This window comes from Falco peregrinus, chromosome 3 (assembly GCF_023634155.1).
Source record: "Falco peregrinus isolate bFalPer1 chromosome 3, bFalPer1.pri, whole genome shotgun sequence".
NCBI classification, from domain to species: Eukaryota; Metazoa; Chordata; class Aves; order Falconiformes; family Falconidae; genus Falco; species Falco peregrinus.
The window spans coordinates 20,670,500-20,690,231 of NC_073723.1; the positions used below are offsets into that span (position 1 = coordinate 20,670,500).

Here is a 19,732-nt window from a genome sequence, read left to right on the forward strand (position 1 = left end):
CATGTGTCTCCTCACTATTTGATCACTATTTGTATTTGACAAGTGACCTTGGAGCTGGGATGAAATTTAATTCACATCAGTGGCTACTTGCCATCCCTTGTTATATCTGCCTGCTTTAAGGTCATTGCAAAACATTAGATGGACTTCTGCTGAAAATAATTGCTTTTCTCTTTGGACAACTTTCCAAATTTAGCACATCCTCTCTGAAGCTTAGCAAAGCACTTTCCTGGAGCTGCATCAAACCCCAGTGTTCAGTATTTAAAGCTTAGTGTTAATGCTGGTTGGAGATGATGTTGTAACAGTTAGAAGCCCCTGTCACACTTTGAGTGATGGTCTTGTTTTCTGGAAAGCTCTCTAGCATCTTGGAGATGTCAAATTTTGGAATCAAACGCTGACTTTAATGCAGGAATGTTCCCCATGGGCCATGTTGTTTAATCCAAAAATCCAAACCTTTGTATACAATTGTTGCTGTTGATTTCCAGTCTAGGGGATTGTTTCAAAGTCCACCCAAGTTTGGTGTCACCAAAAAAGCTCACATCTCTTTGCAGCTAATCGGAGAGAAGGGCTGGGCATTAGGAGATCGTCTGAGTTTGAAGACACTGAAGGAACCCTGGATTTGTAGCTACGGAGCTGGAGATTTATAAAGTGATTTTATGTATTAAATTCCTTTTCCTGGAGGGACTGAATCCCTCTCTTGACAAAATTAGGCATCTCTTTTCTGCTTCTCTCCATTCTGCACAGTTCACACTCCCCAGGGATGGGAGGAGTTCCTTCAATGAAATATAAACAAAAAAAAATCAAGATTCAGTTGCTACATGGAGAATAGCAATTAGCATTTTCACTGTGAATGTTCAAATCCCTTTACATGTTTTAACCTTCTTATTCTTGTTTTGCAGGTGTGGAAACTGATTTAGCTTAAAACTCCCCAGAACAGTCTGGGTAATCCTGTCACTGAAACACAAAATTTCTTTGTGTAATGGACAGAGCATGAGATTGGGAGCCAGAAAGTGCCGGCTCCCGGGTTGTTTCCTCAAACATTCATAATGGATATGGAATTGTTCAAGGAACCACTCTGTTTTGTAATGAAATGTGAACTTAGCTATCGCACTGTTGCACTTCCAGCTCAAAAGTATTTTGATGGAAGTAAATTTTTGATATAAAGTTCGTATCCAAGTTGCTTTGTGGCACCATGCGGAGGGTAAGATTTAGTATCAGGTAAAGGAAGGAATCCCTTTTCTCAATGAACGGCCCAGCTGTGGTTACTGCTGTGCCTGTTGCTAATGTTATTTCTGATGAGGCATGTTTACTTACTTTCACCATGACTGTCCGGAAATCCCATGGCAAGGAGCGTCAGAACATTTGCCAAATCACTACTTCACCCATCAAGATGATTGTTTCATGTTATTCAGTCTGGTTCACATTAAGGGTTCGCTCCATCGCTGCCTTTGCTCTTTTGGGGTATATTGATTACTTGTGGTGGGTTTTATAACAAACAGCCTTTTTTGAGGGATAACTCCCCCCTTCTCTTACTGAGCCTGTGGCGTGTTAGTAAATACAGTACTAATCTCTTCTACTTCAGACACAGTCACTCCAAGAAAATTCATCCAAAGGAATCAAAAGCAAACTCTTTCCACTGGCCAATTATTATTATAATGTCTTTTGCAAAGCAAACGAGAAAGAAACAGCCTACCTATAAAATGGAAGGAATGTAATAAAACTGAAAGGGGCTTAATTTCTTCTCCTGACAGGTATCTTATTTTTCCATACATTGAAACTGGTATAAGAAAGAGAAGTCCTGCAAGCAGAGGGAGGCCAGTGCTGCTTGAGAGCCAACTGGCTGCAGGAAGGGAAAGTTTGGCAGCCTGGAGGTCCGGCTGGCTGGGGGTGCACACCACTGAGCCCCCTTGCACCAGCACAACCAGGGGGGCTGAAGCCTCTCCAGGGGGCTCCTCCAGAGCCTGAGAGGAGATTTGACTGATAAAGACAGGCCTGAAAGGCTCTCTCAGATCTGCTGCCTGCAGTCCTGTAAAACCCTGCAATGGACAGAGGGGGCCTTTCACAGCCTGCTCGTGCAAGCCTGGTGTACTCCCCAGCCTCTGATACAACAATTTCGTCTTACTTCCAACCTTAGATGAATGGCGAAAGCATAAGGAATCAAAGAGAGAAGACTGTTGCTTTGCAAGAGAGAGACAACACCTTAGAACCCTTTGCAAGTTATATTATTGCTGCTGTTCTTTGTTTGCACTGTTCCGCATCGACCCTGCTGATTTTACCTGTTGGCAAAGAATGAGCTGTATTAATAGGGGGTGAAACTCTGCTGGAGATTCCATGCTTCAATAATTAGTTTTTAAAACGGATTATTTGTTTTATTTCTGCTATGCATGTGTTGTGTTTATACCTAGACTGGCTTTTTGTTGTGCTTTCAGAATTCCGGAGTGTCTTACAGATAACTTGAGAAGGAAACAAGATGGGATTGTGCTCTGTAAATCCTTCAAAATGCAGGAAAATGTCTTGAAAAGTTGTCTTTTAAAGTATATTTTGGGCTTAATTTTATCTTTGAAGTTCATATTGGTCCCCCGGAAGGTGTGTGAGGACTGATAGTTCAAACAGCAGAATTCTACTTCAGTAGTAATTATATATTTTCTAACGGTGCTATGAGCACTTTGTGGAAGGTAAAATGTGGGGTTTGTACCAGGGTGTTTATATGCTAAACATTATATGGAAATGACTGTCAGTGGGGCAAGAAGAGAAAGTGGAAGAAGGACAGGTGCTGTCACTTGTTAATTTGAGTCAGGCTTCCTTAGGCTTGTTCTATTAAATGTTTCTCTCTCTGAAGTGAAGCATTTATGGGTGGGATGATAAGAGGCATAGCAGGCTGAGCCCGAACATGTTTTCACCTTTTGAGCCAAAAGGGGCAATAAGAATATCAACACTGGTACTAAGAATAGTGGACCTGGAGGGATAGAGTTACTGAACCTTAGAGATGAACCAAAGAAATCTAACCTGAAATTAGGCTCTGATGGAGAGCTTTTTGGAGTTTTCTGACTCAGCTCGCCAGCCAGCTCTTAATTAAAAAGGTCTGACATATGCTTTAGGTCAATATTGTGCTGCATAACAGCAAACTTCAAATGGAAGCAAGAAACTCAGGTGAACACAACTTGGCAAATTGCTGTGGTGTCTTGAGTTGTACATGCTCTTTTGGCTACACGGGTATGTTGCAGAAAAGGTTACAACAACTTAAAGTGGAAATGCTCAAAGCCCTAATGAAAGGTTTGATATCTGAAACGTGGAGGAAGATTGTGCTCTGGGCATGTGCCAAAAAATGAGAGGGAGTAGTTGCCACCACCTTAGCTGGATTTGAGGTTTCATTGGCTGACAAGTAACAAGCTGGGAGAAGACCTGAGAAAAAAGTGCATCTCTGGTAACAGGGAAATGTATTGCTTAGACCTTCTACAGGGACTCCTTGCTGTGCTGTCCTGTTCTCTGGTGTGAATGTCATGAAAGTGGCTGAGAGCTGTCAAGAAACACGGTGCCAAGAGACAAGAGACAACATGGAAAGAAAATATGGGTGTTCAGCTCTCACCTGCACCCCAGGCCTCTTCCTTGGCATCCCATCACAAGCCCATTGCCTCTCTCTGTTCCAGCCCCACAGACCCCTGTCCCGTGCACATGAGCTGGGGAAAGGGGGGGAAAAAAAAACCCTGGAGAAATGGCTTTCAAACCTTTTGTTTAGTAAAGGGTGGCTAAACAAGTCAATGTGATCACCAGCTTAAATTCACTGTATAGGTCCTTGCCTCTGCTGAGAAGTTTGGGAGTACGGTTGAAAATGAAGCAACAGAAGTAGCATTGATGGAAAGAGATGCTACAAGAACTAAAGCAAAACCTCACGACATGCAAATAAACGTCCGTTTCTTGGTATTCCTATACATTTATTTGCTGCTGCTTGTGAGCAGCATGGTGCAGCTAAGAAATCTGATCTTGTTCCTCAGGTCCCGCTTACTCTTCACCCTCCTAGGAAGGGATATGATGCCATTGACTTGCCTCCTTCATTTAGGCTGCCGTTCTGTAGTATTTCATCTCATCAGATGGCTAATTAAATATGCAAGCACTTATTATAAATTATGGCCTATCAGTGGGAAAATTCTGTTGCAGATAAGTCCAAATTTGCTCCTATAAGTCTTGAATGGCCCATTGACATGTGGTTAAAACACAGCCATAAATCCTTTTGTGAGGCATGTGGCGAGGAAGGAAACACACGGGAGTTTTTTGTGACAGCAGTTACAAGGAAAAGGCTCAGAGCTCCTTGTTGCTGCCAGTCCAACCCCATCAGTGTCCAAAGGAATTAATGGATACCTGTTTCTGTACCATTGCTGGAAAGTGATAGAAAAAAAACGAATCAAGATGCTTTTACTTTGATTCCTGTCAATGAGAAATACAAACACTCATAAAAGCCTTCAGATGTTTTCACTAGAGTTCTAGTCAAACATTGCAAAGTGTACAGTTCCCCCACTTTCTGATCTGGAGTATGATGTAATCAAACTGTTTGCATCTTTAACTTAGAAGTAGGTGTATAGCTGACATAGACCAGCTTCGAAATATGTTTAGATGCTGCTAAAAATCTGTCCAGGTGCAAAAATTGCCATTTTGGGGGGGGACATCTACACTACAATATTTTCTCATATTTATGTATTGTAAAATGCAGACAAAAAGTAGAAGGTGCATGGAGATGCAGTGAGGGAAGGATACATGGAGCTGCTGCTGTCTCTTTCCTAATTAGGGTACAATCCTACAATTAGATAATCTAGTACTGCTGAACATGGTGGTCCTGCCCTCCTCCCACTCTAGTTCCGGGGATCCCTGTGTATCAGAGCCAGAGGTTCACCTTGATGGGCTGAGTCAGCTTGCTCAATGGCCAGAAACCAAACCCAACCAAAATCAAGGGGGGAGAAACTGTTTTGCGCCTTTTGGGGACCTGCATTAAATCCCCTGAGGGCCAAGTGGGAGCCCGAGGCAGTGCAAGGAGGGGGCAGCAGTGCTGGTTTGGGGCTGTCAGCTTCCAGACCTGCTGGGCTGCAGGTGAGACCCTGCTTTTGGGAACCGAACCCTGTGGGAGTTTAAGCATTTGGTGGTGTCAAACACTCCGTGGTACTTAGCAAAAGGTACCCCCAGCACGCAAAGGACAACGGCACAAAGCTGCGAGCTGGAGGCAGCCGGGACATAGTGGCTTTTGCAAGCAGGTTTGGAAGAGAAAGCCAGGGTGTTTGGGAGCTACAAGTGGGAGGCTGTTCCCTGCATGTAGTGTGGGGACACAGCCATATGAAAGGAGGCATTAATCGGGAGTGCGGCTGCAGCACTGGTTCAGGAAAGCTGGTGCTCGCTTACGTCCCTTCCATTCCATCAAAGCTTGAGCACTTCACTGAATAAAGGCATATGGGACCAATAAAGCAGATTTAAGGAGATGGAGTCCAGGTGGCAAAAGGGTATAATGGGAGGTGACTTATGGGAAAATGTTGCATTCAAAACTCTTCTGTTGGTTTAGGTGACCCTGTAAATCCAGGTGCTGCTTTTAGTCAATGGGACTACTCATGAGAGCTAAATTGCTTGTGTTCCAGGACTGAGCCTACTGAAAGGAAGACTTTTCAAGGAGGTCCAAAGAGATGTTGTAACTCATGCTTATAGTGTTCTTGTATTTTAGAACTAACCCAGTTGTGAACACAGCCAACCAATTTGCCATAATTTGTATATTTGGTTGGCATGTGTTTACAGAGGGGAGATCTGGATTTATTTTAAAGAACTACTTTGCCCCTGGTTTCCATGTCCTTACCTTAATCCCTTTCCACAAAAGAAGCTCAAACAAAACCCCCAAAACCTCCCTCCCCCCACTTAACTGAAAACTTGAAAGCAAACCCTGCACAGTGTACCTTTCATATGCGCATAGGTACCTTGCAGTGAAATGAGAAACAGCAAAAGAGCTTTGCAATAACCATGACAGCGTGGGCAAGGAAAAAGCAAAAAGCCTTCAGTAAAATACTGCTTTGTTAGATCTTAATAACAGAAAAAGTTCCCCTAGAAATAAATCCTCAACATGATTCTCATATGAAAGAGAATCCTTCCACGTTGAAACCAAATGCTCAAAAGTTCTGTGCTTTGTTTTATTAATGCCCATAATTTATTCTTCTTAGAAAACATCCCTCGCAGGCTGCCAGAGCACTCAGTGTGGTGTGCATCGTAATAAAAACAACTTAGAAGGCAAAAACATTAGAACAAAAACAAAACCCTGAAAGCTTTAGCGAATAAAACCATGCAGGGGGGTCTGGAAAAAGGACACAGATGTTGTGAGGAATCAAAAGGAGAAGATAAATTGTAAGCAGGAATATAAACCAAGCTTTGCAAACAAACGGGAGTAGTTTAGAAGTCTCAAACAGTTACACATAAAGTTCAAGTCAGAGCTCATTTGTGTAGCCCAAAACCCTTTAGTGCACAGCGGTTCCTCTCTGCAGCATCCAAAACCGAACAGGCCAGTTTGCTTTCAGTTTTTGCTCCAGAACTGAGCGCATTTTGATGCAGGATTGGCTGTCACCATTGTCAACACCTACTCAGTCTGGCACTCCAAAGGCCCTAATCTGTGTTGCAGTTGGGTTTGTAGCTTCCTTTCACAATGGATTTTCTATGGGCTTCACTTGAAATGTAAGGATGAGTTGTTCATTCACTTGAAGTAGCTTTTATACCCCAATTGTGGGCAATAAGAAATAAGAAATTATTATTATATGTTTCTTCCTAAAAAATTGACCAATTCCCACAACCCCAGAAGATTGTTTTATGTTCTCTCCAGATTATAACTTTCTTTTCAGGAAGACAAAAATCCAGGCACTACAGTAATGGTGGCCAGCCTGCTGGTCTTGAACTACAAACACTGCATGAAATGAACAACCCAAGTCATGCCACGGCTGTTGGACCAACAGCTTCTTGCCGGCACAGCCACTGGTGGGTAGTTGAAATTCCTCACCGTGCTTCAAAGGCTGGTCTTATTGTATGACTGCAAATCCGTGTGTGTCCAAGCCTTGTCCTGCAGTAGGACCCAATGGAAGTTGTCACTCCTTCCTCTGTAAGCCTTCTCTGGAGTTTCCTGACTTCTCAGTTACCTAGGGCACGTTGGCTGTATTTGTGGCTGTGTTTGTTGGCTACTGTCACCTGTGGATCAGTGTTATCATCTGGTGCATTGCTTTTTGGTGAAAAGAGTATGATTCATGAGAAGTGTGTAATGATCGTATTGGTTCATTATTTTTTTATTTTTTACTTTATCCACATATCTCTTATTCCTAGTGTTCCTACTGGAATATCTCTTTTCAAGCCTTTACAGTTAGATTTCCACACTGGATTTTCCGTAGCAGATAAGAGCAGCTTCAAAATTTGGGGTGTTCCCTTTTGGGACATATATATGTCAAGTTTCTTGAAGGATTTTATTAACTGGGTCCATAGTTACACTTTGTAAGTTACTGTTTCATTTAAGAAATTTGTGCATCTTGTTCAGAATGTGGAATTTCACATAATTTGTATATATTGTACAAGACTAGGAACTTCAAGATGATACGGAGCTGTATCTGTGTTAGATTACAGAGAAGTTGTTTGGGATAGGGCATAGGGGTTGGCTGTGGGCAAGAAAATCAGTAGGAGAAGAGAAGGACAGGAGGTATAGAAAGCAATGGTTTAGTGATATGGAAAGTAGAGAAAGGAGCCGTGGTGTCAGCCCTCAAGCCAAGGAGCAAGATCTTGTTTGATGCTGGTAATGCTCTGCCTCTCCCCTGTGGCCCTTTTCTGGCCTTATCCAGGATCTGGAGCACTCCATGTGATGGCCCAAGTGATAAAACTCTAAGCTATCTCAGCAAGGTCATGCTCTCTCAGAGGAAACCTTCAGCCCATGCACAGTCTTTTCATGCTGGTCAGGGGGAACTGAACATTCAGTTTATGATCTTTATGATTCTTCAGCTATCCATGCTTCGTGTGTGCGTGCATGTTTACCCACAACTACAGTTTATGGCCATTTCTCTTCCATCTCAAGCTCCCCATGGCAGATACCCCCAAGAAGGCAGATCCTGCTGGTGCAGGTTTGTAAAGCTGTGCTATTTTATAGCTACTTGTAGCCTGGCACACTGTGTTTAACAGAGCTCGGAAGGGGAAGATTAATCTTTGGAGAGTGGATCTTTAGAAACTCGGGGTCTGATGACTTTTCAAAGAAAAGATACTTTTTTGCATAAACCGAGGATACAGGTTACCGTAACATCCCCACTAGTGGGCAAAGTCTAGTGGAAATAAATAGCGTTTCATGGCATATAAGATGTTGTTGGACAGAAGTGGTAAATTTGGAGTTTGAGCAAAGCTGTTATGCAGCTGTCCTATGGTAAACTAAGGGTTAAGAAAAGGAAAATATGCCAAAGCAAAGCTGGAGATACAAGACCACATCATCCATTCAGATTGCAGAAGGGGTAACTCCAGCCATGCCTAGAAGGTAGCTGGGCACAGTTTGTTTTTTCCATTAGCTCAGCTCGTGCAATTATCCTTGTACAGAATTACATATTTCTGCACAGTTCTGGCCACAGAAGACATTTCTTCATGTTCAGACCTGTTTGCAGGAGGTGAAACTGAGACGGGACATCGGAGCTGCAGAGAAACTCCTAATGAAGCAAAACCGCATGAGGTTGTACTTTGCAGGGGGTGGATGGTTGGATTAGGTGGTATATTAAGTAATCCCTCAGGATATTTTTCAACTGTAATTCACACTCAGCCATCAAATATGGAACAGATTAACAGGAGGAGGGGTTGTATATTTCTTGTAAGTCACAATCTTCTTTTATTCATGGCTATCTACAGTGCAATTTTCTTTTTTTTTTTTTTTTTTGAAGCGCTGTTTTTTATGGTTGATTTTAGTGCTGTACTACCCATGGCATACTTAACTGCCAGTATAATTTTCTGGTGAATTTATTTGCAACAATACTGTTTAAAAATGAATGCAGAAAATGCAGGGATTAAAAAGAGTAATGTTCAAAAGGTCTTTATTTCTAGCAGGCTGGGGCATCTGTAAACACAGCTTTTAAAAATAGGATCTTAATGTTGGCTCCGGAAATCCATATATAGGTGCTCAATGTGTGGCCCGATTTAAGTATATAGCTGCTCCCTCTGATTGCACAAGATCAAGAGATGTTCAGATTTCTGATTCTAATGAGGAGAACAGCTGCTTTAAAGCTGAGCCTGCATAATCTTTTCTCCTATGTGGCTGCAAGGTTCAGTTTCACTCACTATCATCTCCTTACATTCTGAATATTGAAAAATAATTTCTTTTTTATTATTGTTTTCATTAACCTTCCCATACGGCATGGCCTAGGCTACATATGAAAGCATGAAATTATGCCCCTCAGTAAATATTATTCTCAGTGTTAACTCCTGAACCTACTGTACCTGGAAACTTGTTTTGGTTTTCATTAGGCTGGATGTTTTGCATAATCAAAATAGGACTTTACTGGATTTTTAGTTCCTCATCCAAGACTTGCAATCCACTCTCTGTCCAGCTGAACTGCTCCTTCAAATGGGAAGTAGCTGCCTGCCACACCTGGAAATTTCCTAAGTGCAGCAGCTGTTTTCCTGTGCATGTCCAGCCCTGTCCTGATCTGAACAGCTTGTGCCTTGCTGCTGCCTAAAGCCGAGTCCAGAAAGCAGGTCCAGCAGCTCTGCTTATAGCTCACTAGGGATATGCCATAGGAAGAGGATGTTTGATAAAATGCAGCGATGGCCGCTGTCTGTAAAAGAGTGGAGGCAGCACTGCATAGACTCCCCTCTCAGGGGTCTTGGCTACCACTTTAGATTAAGACATATAAACAGGATGTGTTTATGGGTAGAAACCCATTCCTGAAGCCCTTCCTGTGCCTTTGGGCCCTTAAGGATGGGCACTGGCTTCTACTTGCTGCACTGTGTGCCCCTCTGACCATGCCCTGCCTGGGGCCACTGCCCCTGCTTGAACTGTGCTAGTTGGTGTGCGTTAATTCTGACAAAGCATTATCTAAAGCAATACCCACCGCTCTCCACGGCATCTAGAGACAGCGGCGCCTGTTTTGCTAAACAGCCTGAGTTTGTTTATACAGAACGGGAGAGAGTTGACTAAGATTTATTTTAACTGAGTATGACTCAAAGAAGTCAATAGCCATATGACCAAGAATGCTGTGGTGTTAAACAGGGGTAAAGATCTGCCAAAATATTTTTAGATTGCAGTGAATATATTGGGAAATATTAAGTCATGCTAGTCCCCACTAACTGTGCTGAAACAAGATTAAGTGAGAAAGCTTGTGCTTTTCTCTAAATACAGGTAGTATATAAACTCTGTAAATGTGGAGAAATCGTTGTTTGCTATGTAAACATGTCTTTATTCAGCAGAATACTTGTAACAATGACTTTAAGCCCCTCTGCTGTAGAACGGATGTATTTTCCTGGGGTAATAAATAATTAGAAGTTATAAGCTGAAATAAAAAAAAAATTAGATATTACATTAGAGTCAGATGGAGGTCAAGGGATAAAAAACTGTCAATGGCATGGCAGGCTGCACATTAGCTTCTGAGGGAAGTGAGAGGCATTCAAACGTGTTAGGGAGCACAATGCTGGCACAGCCTGCTATGAAGTGAGGAGAACTTCTGTAAGTTTAATTTTTTTCTTCTTCTTCAGTACTTTCTATGCTCCTTTGTGTCAAGATGCTCAGATATTTTGCTTCTAGATATTGCAGAATATTTATTTTAAAAATTGCTTGCATTTAGTACCTACATAACGCTAACCGGATATGTATCTAAAATTTTTGACCTGACATGCAAAATTAAGAACATTGTGTTTTAAGGTTTCTAAATCAAACACTTGAAATCTGTCTGCTTCTGTCATCTCTGTCCATTATCACATACTCTCTGCTGTCTTTCCAACAGCAGTCCTGTTCCATTTACAATACAGGACCCATTACCTATTTAGCAGCTCCTCAAAGCTTTGATTTTATCCTCCCTTTCAGTGCTGCAGGGAGCATTTGTGGGGAGTCTATGGCGAGATTTCACAGTGGGGCTTGATTTTGTCTGGGGGATGGGGCAGGATTTATTTCAGGACAAAGAATCCCCTTCCCCAGCATGCACAAGCACACACTTTTTTATGTGAGAGATGTGGGCTCTGCATGCAGCTGTGCTGGCGGGGGCAGAGCTGGGGTGTGTATGGTGGCAGTGACGGATGGATGGATGTGACCTGGATCCCGTTGTGATTGTGAGCACCTTTTAAAACTCCTTTCCCTTGAAATAAACCTGCAGTGTGACCCATGGTCTTTAAGGGGCTTGAAGACACCTGGATATGATGATCTTCAGGGAGCTCAGCCATTAAGTATAAGCAAGTTGCACACAGTGCTGAGGATACACAAAGATCTCTTAAAGATATATAACTTGACCAAATTTGGCTGAAATTTGGTAGGGATGGATGAACTTACTCACTGTAAAGAGATGATGAAAGATTACAGGCCATTTTCCCCTGATCCCCAAAATCCAATCTGTTGCTTTAGGGTATGTAAGCCCGAGATCTGTTTATGAAAAGGATGGATAATTTTATCATTAGTATAGGAAAGTATACATCCTTTGTTTTAATCCCCAAAATGTTCAGCATATTGTATTTTGCCTTAAATTAAAAGTAGATTAAAAAGCCTGACTCTTTCTAGCACAAAAATGTCAGTGTAAATGTAGTTTGTTAGAGCAATAAACAGCAAAAGTCAAGACCTTATACAGGAAAATTTGGCTAACCTTAAAGAGGCACACTGCTAATAGCCTTCCCTATAACCTAACAAAGAATCGCTCTGAGGGACCTTCCTTTTGCCAGCCACAGCTGCAGCATTCACTGCCGTATACCTTAAGGGTGATAAACTCCATTTTCACCCCCCCACCTCCAGTCTAGCTATAGTGATATTTGGATTTCACATGTCTTATGTATTGACAGCTTCTATTTTACATTCAGTCAAGTAGGAAGCCTTCAAAATACTTAAAATCACAGTTAAAATAATAACAATAAAAAAATAATTCGCTCCAATCCATTAAAAATCCAAAGGCTTTGTTGTTCTTATCTGGGTGCATAAATTAAAAAATTATATACACTCTAGCAAAGGTGACCTGAGCTTGGAAGCAGCTTGTAGACTGGCTCAGGACACAGGCTTGGAAGTTAGGGTGCTCTGGTTTTGTAGTTAAACTCCTAAAAGCAGAGAAAAGCACTCCAGTTAGCAGATTCTGGTGAAGGACTTTGAAAAGTGAAGAAAGTAATCCTATCCATTACTGAATAGCTCTATTAAATGGTCAGCAAGAGCTTGGCACCACCTTGTTATCTGCACATGACCTCTCCTGAGGCATCTGTTGCAAACAAATAAAAAAGCAAAGAGAGAAAAAAAAAAAAAAGATTAAGCAAGAACTACAGATCGCTGCATTTGAAAGCAGGGCTTCAGGACAGGGACGCTTTCCATAGAGTCATTTCAGGCAAAGGTCACATGTGTGCATATAAAATCATTCCTGAAAGCAGTGCCTTTGTCCCCCAGTTATCTCCCAATGGAGCCATTGTCCCGCCGGGGCAGCTGGCACCCTGACTTCAGCCACGCTGCATCAGGAGCCCAGGCCCAGGGCAGCCAGGCAGCCCCCCGGGAGCCGGCCCGGGGCCAAGGCAGCCCACGACCTCCTCGGGCAGGAGCATCTGCTGGGAGCCACTGCCAGGGCCGGGGCAAAGCGAAGTTTCCACGTCAAGCTTCAGTCATGGAGAAAAAAGACCCACTGGTACGGTAGGCGCATCTTCCCTCCCCTTCTACACCGTGTGTTTTTCTGGCTTGTTAAAGTAGTCTTAAATAAATACAATTACAAGCAAAGTCAGGCTATGAAGTAGCATGAATGTGTTTTTGCCAAGTGCAACTTGGATAGCCATTTGGCAAATTGGAAATCCTTTCAATGTGCATTCAGGAACGATGTTGGAAGTGCTCTGATTCATAAGTAGAGTAGAAAGTATTATTTAATGCATGGAGAAGAAAATGTTTTAGTATTTTAAAGACCATGTTTTGCTTTCTGACGACATCTTCTCAACCTTTTTAATGTAAACTGCCTTTCATATATATTGTTACCTTCTAGCAATGTTAGAATTGGCATCCAGCACAGACACAAGGAAAATATCATTTTGTTTGTATTTATCTCCTACAATATTAATATTATGCAAGTGCATAATTATGAATTTAAAACTCCCACATTACTTGGCTTTTGATTTACATTAAAATTTCTAGGGCCTGGAGCTTCACTGGTAAAGTCCTGGGCTTAAAAGCAATCTGTCTAAATAAGGTTCCTATTACAGGCACGTACGTCTATTTAAGCCTTTTTCTTCAGAGGCAATGTATGGATTTCTTTGATCAGGGCAGTAACACCTCAAGGATCTGTAATTTTTTTCATAACTCCCTATGCCACAAATGTAAAGTGCTGATTAGAGAGGCAAGTTGATAAGGAGTTAATAAAACAGTGCATGCCTTGTAGTTCCCATCCATATGGTTGGACTCATAATGGCTTTGATTGCTCTGATTTTGAAGTATTAATCATTGGGTCCTTCTTTTGAGTCTCCTTTGCTTCTGATTTGTTTAGATTTTAATTGTGATTTGCTTCTAATTACTACTGATCTATGTAAGCTTCCTGTCAGCATGCATCAGTGCTGTGCAGGCTGCTCCTTATTGCCACCACATCTGTGATGGAAATGCTGAGCACTGCATGTCGAAGCCGGGTGCTGACTTGTCAGATTCAACAAAAATGGGGAAATGGGACACTTCTGTTGCAAAGCAGGTTTGAAAGACTGCATTACTGGAGCGGTGTCAAGGCTCTGCCTGCAGCTTCCACGAGCACTCCAGCCCTCCACACTGGATGCGTGGTGGGGAGGTGGGCTGGGGGCTCACAGAGAGCACTGGCTGTGCCTGGTGGGGTGGGAGAGGTAGCAGGGGGCTGCCTGTACCTAAAAGAAAGAAGAGGCTAACTCTGCCTCCAACACTGGTCGCCCACAGGTGACCTGCTGAACTGTTCAGGGACAGCTATGGTCATTTTTAGGTTCAGAAAGAGCTTCTCATGAAGTCCAAGGCTGTAGAAATGTTTCATCCTAGGAGGCTGACCTGTATAGGATGTTAAGGAAACAAAAGCAGTGCTCCATTTGTGTAGCAATATTTATTCTACAAAATCTTGCCTTCTTTCAGAGGATGTAATATGATGGTTAAACTATGAGTTTGAAGTCATTGTAGCAGGGAGGTGTCCAATTATTCGTTAAGAATGCCAGCTGAGTTTGAATGCCAGCTACCTAAAGATATTTTAGCATCATTCTTGAAAGGTGTAGCTGTTAATAACAGCGCTCACATAGCCACCTTTCCAGAAGGATGCCAAATGTAATCCTTTGACATTAGCTGAACTGGAAGTGGAGGTAATGAGTATTTCTGAGAGACGAATGAAAGGTGGCGGCATGAGACTGCTCCTGGCAGCACTGGGGCCAGCAGCACCTTGTCCAAATTCCAGTGCATTGTTGTAAGTGCGTTTTTATGGCTCTTTACCAAATTAATGGGTCACTTATGGAAATAAAGCAAAACCTGTTACTGCTGACACAGGTGTAACACAAACTGGTTTTCATGTGCTTGCAAAGCTCCAGCATCCTTGACCTCTGCCACACCTTGTGGGACAGGGGCTTTTGGACCTCCCTGTGCCTCTCTCCCCATGCCACTAGCACCAGCCCAGCTGAGATGCACCCTCCCTTGGGCTCATCACTGGGTGAGATGACGACTATGTTTGCAGGGTGTCAGACCAAATGATCTCACAAGCTTTCTTTGTCTCAAGATGCGTGAAACTGTGTCTGCTCCATGCATTTAGAGTAAAGGAAAACAGGGTCACTGTCACTTTGGTACACAAAAAAATGTAAATATAGAAATAAATACAGACGGGTTCTGTTGGCATTGGAGAACTATTTCACTGTTGTGAACTGTTTAAATTCCATGAGAAAGTTTCACTGTAAATGGTCATTTGTCCTAGCCAGCTTCATACTTTGAAGTGTTGAAGTGAAAAATTGCTTATAAGTCCCAGTTACTAGTACTGTACATGAAAAAATTGGATGAAAAGAGAATAAAAATACAAAGTAGCAGCAGGTATGCTCAGCTTCTGCCTTCTTGCCCTGAGCCAGACAGAGCTTTTTGCCTGTTGCTGATGGACCTTCCTTACATCTATGACTGGGAGATAAATTGTGTCCTCAGATGCCTCCTCTTCAAATACAATTCCTGTCCATCCACTCTCTCATTTCTGTGGGAAACTTCACACCCTCCTTTCACTCTTTTTATTGGGAAATACCTCAGAAGTTTAATCTATAAGCTTTCTCATTTGTTTATCTAATTTCATAATATCTTGTAGAGATTTTTTAGTAGGAAGCTGTGGTGGGTTGACCTTGGTTGACTGCCAGATGCCCACCCAGCTGCCTTCTCATTCCCCCTCCTCAACAGGACCAGGAGAGAAAACAGGATGAAAAACCTCATGGATTGAGATAAAGACAGGGAGGTCACTTAGCAATTAGCACCATGGGCAAAACAGACCTGTCCTGGGGAAAATGGGCTCAATTTATTGCCAATTACAATAGACTTTGGACAGTGAGAAGCAAAGACAGAATTAGAACAGCACCTTTCTTTCCCCTTTCCCCAGGCTCAGCTCCAGATTCCTCCACCTCCTCCCCACCACACCAGGCAGCATGGGAGGTGGTGATCCATCCATAACCCCCTCTCGGCTGCTCCTTCCTCCTCACATGTCCCGCTGCCCCACCCTGGGCCCCCTCCATGAGCCGCAGTCCTTCAGGATAAACACGCTCCGCTGAGGTGTTTTCCATGGGCTGACAGGGGATCTCCACTCCAGGGCCTGGAGGACCCCCTTCCCCTCCTTCTTCATGACCATAGTGTCTGCAAAGCTGTTCCTCACACTTTTCCCTTCACTCTTCACTACGTGCACTGTGTTTTTTCACCCTTTCTTCAATACATTTTACCAGAGGTGCCACGGCGGGCCCGCTGGAGCCGGCTGGGACCGGCTGGGACCAGCGTGGGGCAGCCCTGGCCTCTCCTCACAGAGACCCCCACAGCCCCACCGCCACCCCGTACAGAAGCCTTAAACCTTGACCTCATATCTACAAAAATAATGCACAATTGTACATGTTTCTGGACTCTCACCCTCTGATCTTCTGTTTTCACGTAAGTTTTGGCTATTTAAAGGTTTTTAACCTGAAAGCCTTTTAGTTTTGGAAGTCACCTCTGGCTTTGCTATTACTGGCTTCTTCACTGGCTTTCTCTCTCTTTTTTTCCCCCAGAAGTTCTTAGTAACTCATCCTTGACCGTAACCTTATTTTTCCCTCCCATGTCATGGTGTAATGCCATCATTTGTGGAACAGGGCCAGAGTTATTCCTGTCATTCTTCTCCTGAAACCCTCGCTCCCACGGCAGCTACCCGCCACCCCCATTACTGCCATTTCCCGTTTTATTCTCCTCACAGCTCTTTCATTTCTTCCTGCATGTTATTAAATGGCACGTCCGGCTGAGGTCCTTCCCCTCATCCCTGTGGTGCTCAAAGAACTTGGGATATATGAACTGTCCTGGGTAGTACCACTTTGCTCGTATGGGCTTTTTGATCTAATACCAAATTTCAAGTTTCTGGCTTAATACCAGCACGTGCCCAGCCGCAGGCAGCTGTAGGGATGAGGGTGCTTCCTGGGCTGCCAGCTACATGTGCATTAGCCAGGGCTAACCCATGAGGAGATGTTCCCAGACAGGTCCATACACTTGGTTTACACACAAACCAACCCACCAGGTCATTCTTTTGCTAGACATGGATAACTTGCAAGTGGGAAATGTGTGGACCTGAAGAAAGGATGATTTTATTGTTCTGTCTGTGCTGTAGCAAATAGTTGGTCAGCAAAAGTGTTGATCAGTACGGGCAGGACTTTGCACGGACTCCACAGGGAATCACTCCAGGTTTTACGGAGAGCCCTGTGCAAACCTGGGTCAGGATTTGAACACTTCCCTCAGCACTTTGCAAACAGCATAACAAAGCAGAGAGGAGGAATACAGCCTAGGGACACCCTATCCCAGGCCCTGTGTTTTCAATGACTTGACTCCAGCAGCTCAGCTCTGCAGAACTGCTCCAGACTGCCCCATTTAAGTGGGAGTCCTTGAGGCAGGATGAGATTTTGATGCTGCAGGATGCACAAGAGTTCCTGACAAATAGCAATAAAAAGGGCAAAGACAACAAAGTGAATTTCATGGAAGAAGGTACTATCTGCAGAATTTTTGTTCACCTGTTGTATAATTCCCCTTGCAGAAGAACCTTTTTAATCATATTAGCTGTATGTCCCTGGTGCTGTTGATGAATGTGATGTCTTGAAAACCTTTTCTGGCTGTGGCAGGAGAATAGGGAAATAGGCAAAGGGTTGGTGAGGGTTACTGGACCTGGGACAGCATGGTGGTGAGGGACACGTGTTGTGGCAGCAGCAGGGGGTCTGGGGAATCAGCCCTGCACCAAATTCAGTGTCGGGGGCTACCAATGCTGGGATGGAGAAACTCTTGATTGCAACTGCAGGGGCTGTAACAAACTGCTGTCCCTCTGGCTGCACCAGGCAGGGGGCTGGTATGTCAGCATCCATCTCGCATGTCAGTGGGATGCTGCGAAGGTGGCCCAGCCCTCATCTGTGTTAGGATCAGTGAAGGATCTTGGGTGCAATACTTCAACAACTTCATAGGCTGTATAAAGAGAAAATACGGTATGGTTCAGCCGTCTTTGTAAAAAGAAGAATATGAGTTCGTGGTTGCAGTCTGGTACCTGTAACAGGTGACATTGGAAGCATGTGGCTCAGCCCAGGTGAGTTACAGCTTCCTCAGTCATCCTGGGCATTCCTCAAAGGCTCTCTTTGCACCCCCAAAAGGAATTTTGGCTGAGAAGATAAAAAACATCCCGTGGATGAAAATATGGCCACTACAAGGGGATGAGGAAAAAAACCCTACTGATGAAACAATACTTTGTAAATAATTTAAGTTGCTCTCACCTGTAAATGCTTGCTTTCCTTTCTTTCCAAGCTGAGGCAGCACAGCTAAGGTGGCAGTGAGGACAACAGGCAAACTCCAGGCAAGGTCACCCCTCAGGCTGGGACAGAGGGAAGGGATTGCTGTTATAAAATTGGATGAAATTCCATTTGAGCTGATGGCCCTTCAATCAGGGTAAATGTAAGAAGCCCTTAAGTGCCTCTTGGATATCCAAAACAATAGGATTCCTTTCCCGGCTCAGGGAAACAGCATTTTTTTGTACATTCTTTGTAAACGACAGGATTGTACCAAAGAATCACTTGATGCCACAGCCTAAGTCCTCTCTTAAAGGAAACAGCCTGAAGGGTCCCAATCTCGGCTGGCTGCCAAGTCCAAACAGATTCATTGCTCAGGTCATTTGTGCTTGACCACATAAATTCAATGCACCTAAATAGGCTCTATTTTTTTTATGTCCCTTAACATATATTGGAAATGTGCGATAAAGTATTACCGAAACAGAGCATTAACAATAGAGCAGAGATCACAAGGAAGATTTCCTCCCACAAAGCCTCTCAACAGAGGGAACAAGATTCCCTTTTGAATCTCTAAGGAATCTCCAGAGCTCTGTTCTCCAGATATATATTGTCTCTTTTCACACCCAACACTAAGATGTCTTCTTTTGCCCTTCCATTGCTCTGCCCAGCCAGCCCAGTATTCCCCACAGATGGTAGGAGATGACTGTGACAGTCATCAGATATTGGGTGCCCTTCATCTACCATGCTGTCCTGGCAGTTGCTGCTGGCAGCATCAGGCCTGGCTTATTGGCTGAAGCTGTCACCTCTCCAAAAGCCTCCCACGCATTTGCCCTGTGCCCTCCATCCTGCAGTCTGGCTGTACTTCCACCTGCCCTTATACAATGGGGCTTTGGGGTTGGCTTACTTGTTTTATATATAATGTGTCAGAGTAGGAAGCTAAGGAACCAGAAGCTTTCCTAGTGCCATTTTTTTATTTCAACACCTTCCAAACCCATGCTGTATTATCTGCAGAATCAAGCAGATGCTTCAGCAGGCTTAGGCTGCCTATAAGGAGGGATATGAACATGAGTTTATACTCCGATACTCATTTTCAAAACAGCTGTCATGGATTAAGCTACCACAGAGGAAGCTTGTGTGTGCTCCTGCTCTGACCTGGTGCGAAGTGAACCCAGTTCACCCCAGGAGCAGGGGTGCTGCTCCTCCTGTGCTGACTTCAGGTGCCACTTGAAGATATTGCTGCTCCTTGCCTGTTTCCATCATCCATCCTGGTGTCTTTACTCAAAGTGTGTTGGGTTTGGTTTTGTTTTTTTTAAACGGTGATTTAGTCATGGTGTTCCTCAGCACCAGGCTAGAGGAAGATCACCCAAGCAGCGAAGCTACCATGGTCAGTGTGGTGCAGAGCAGGGGGAGAAGCAGCCAGGCTGGGCAACTCGTCACCCAGAAGGATAAAATATTGAGTTTGCACACCTGAGCAGGGACAGCAGGTACCAGAGGCCTTTCCTTCAGCTGGCAAAGCTATTGCTGGAAAAGGAGGTGTCTCTACTCTCCTCACCAGCGTGGTAGTTTACTCAAGTCCTAAAAAAACATGGGTTGGATCAGACATTGCTTTCAA

At 43.7% G+C, this 19,732-nt stretch overlaps 1 protein-coding gene across 1 annotated transcript in view; it reads left to right on the forward strand.

Moving 5' to 3' along the window:
• The first annotated feature begins 12,590 nt into the window (after window positions 1-12,590).
• The window catches only part of ENPP2 (ectonucleotide pyrophosphatase/phosphodiesterase 2), a 76,686-nt gene continuing 69,544 nt past the window's right edge, over window positions 12,591-19,732 (forward strand). The window contains exon 1 of the mRNA XM_027792096.2: window positions 12,591-12,812. Within this exon, the coding sequence (XP_027647897.2) occupies window positions 12,591-12,812 (222 nt within the window). The remainder of the gene's footprint in view (window positions 12,813-19,732) is intronic.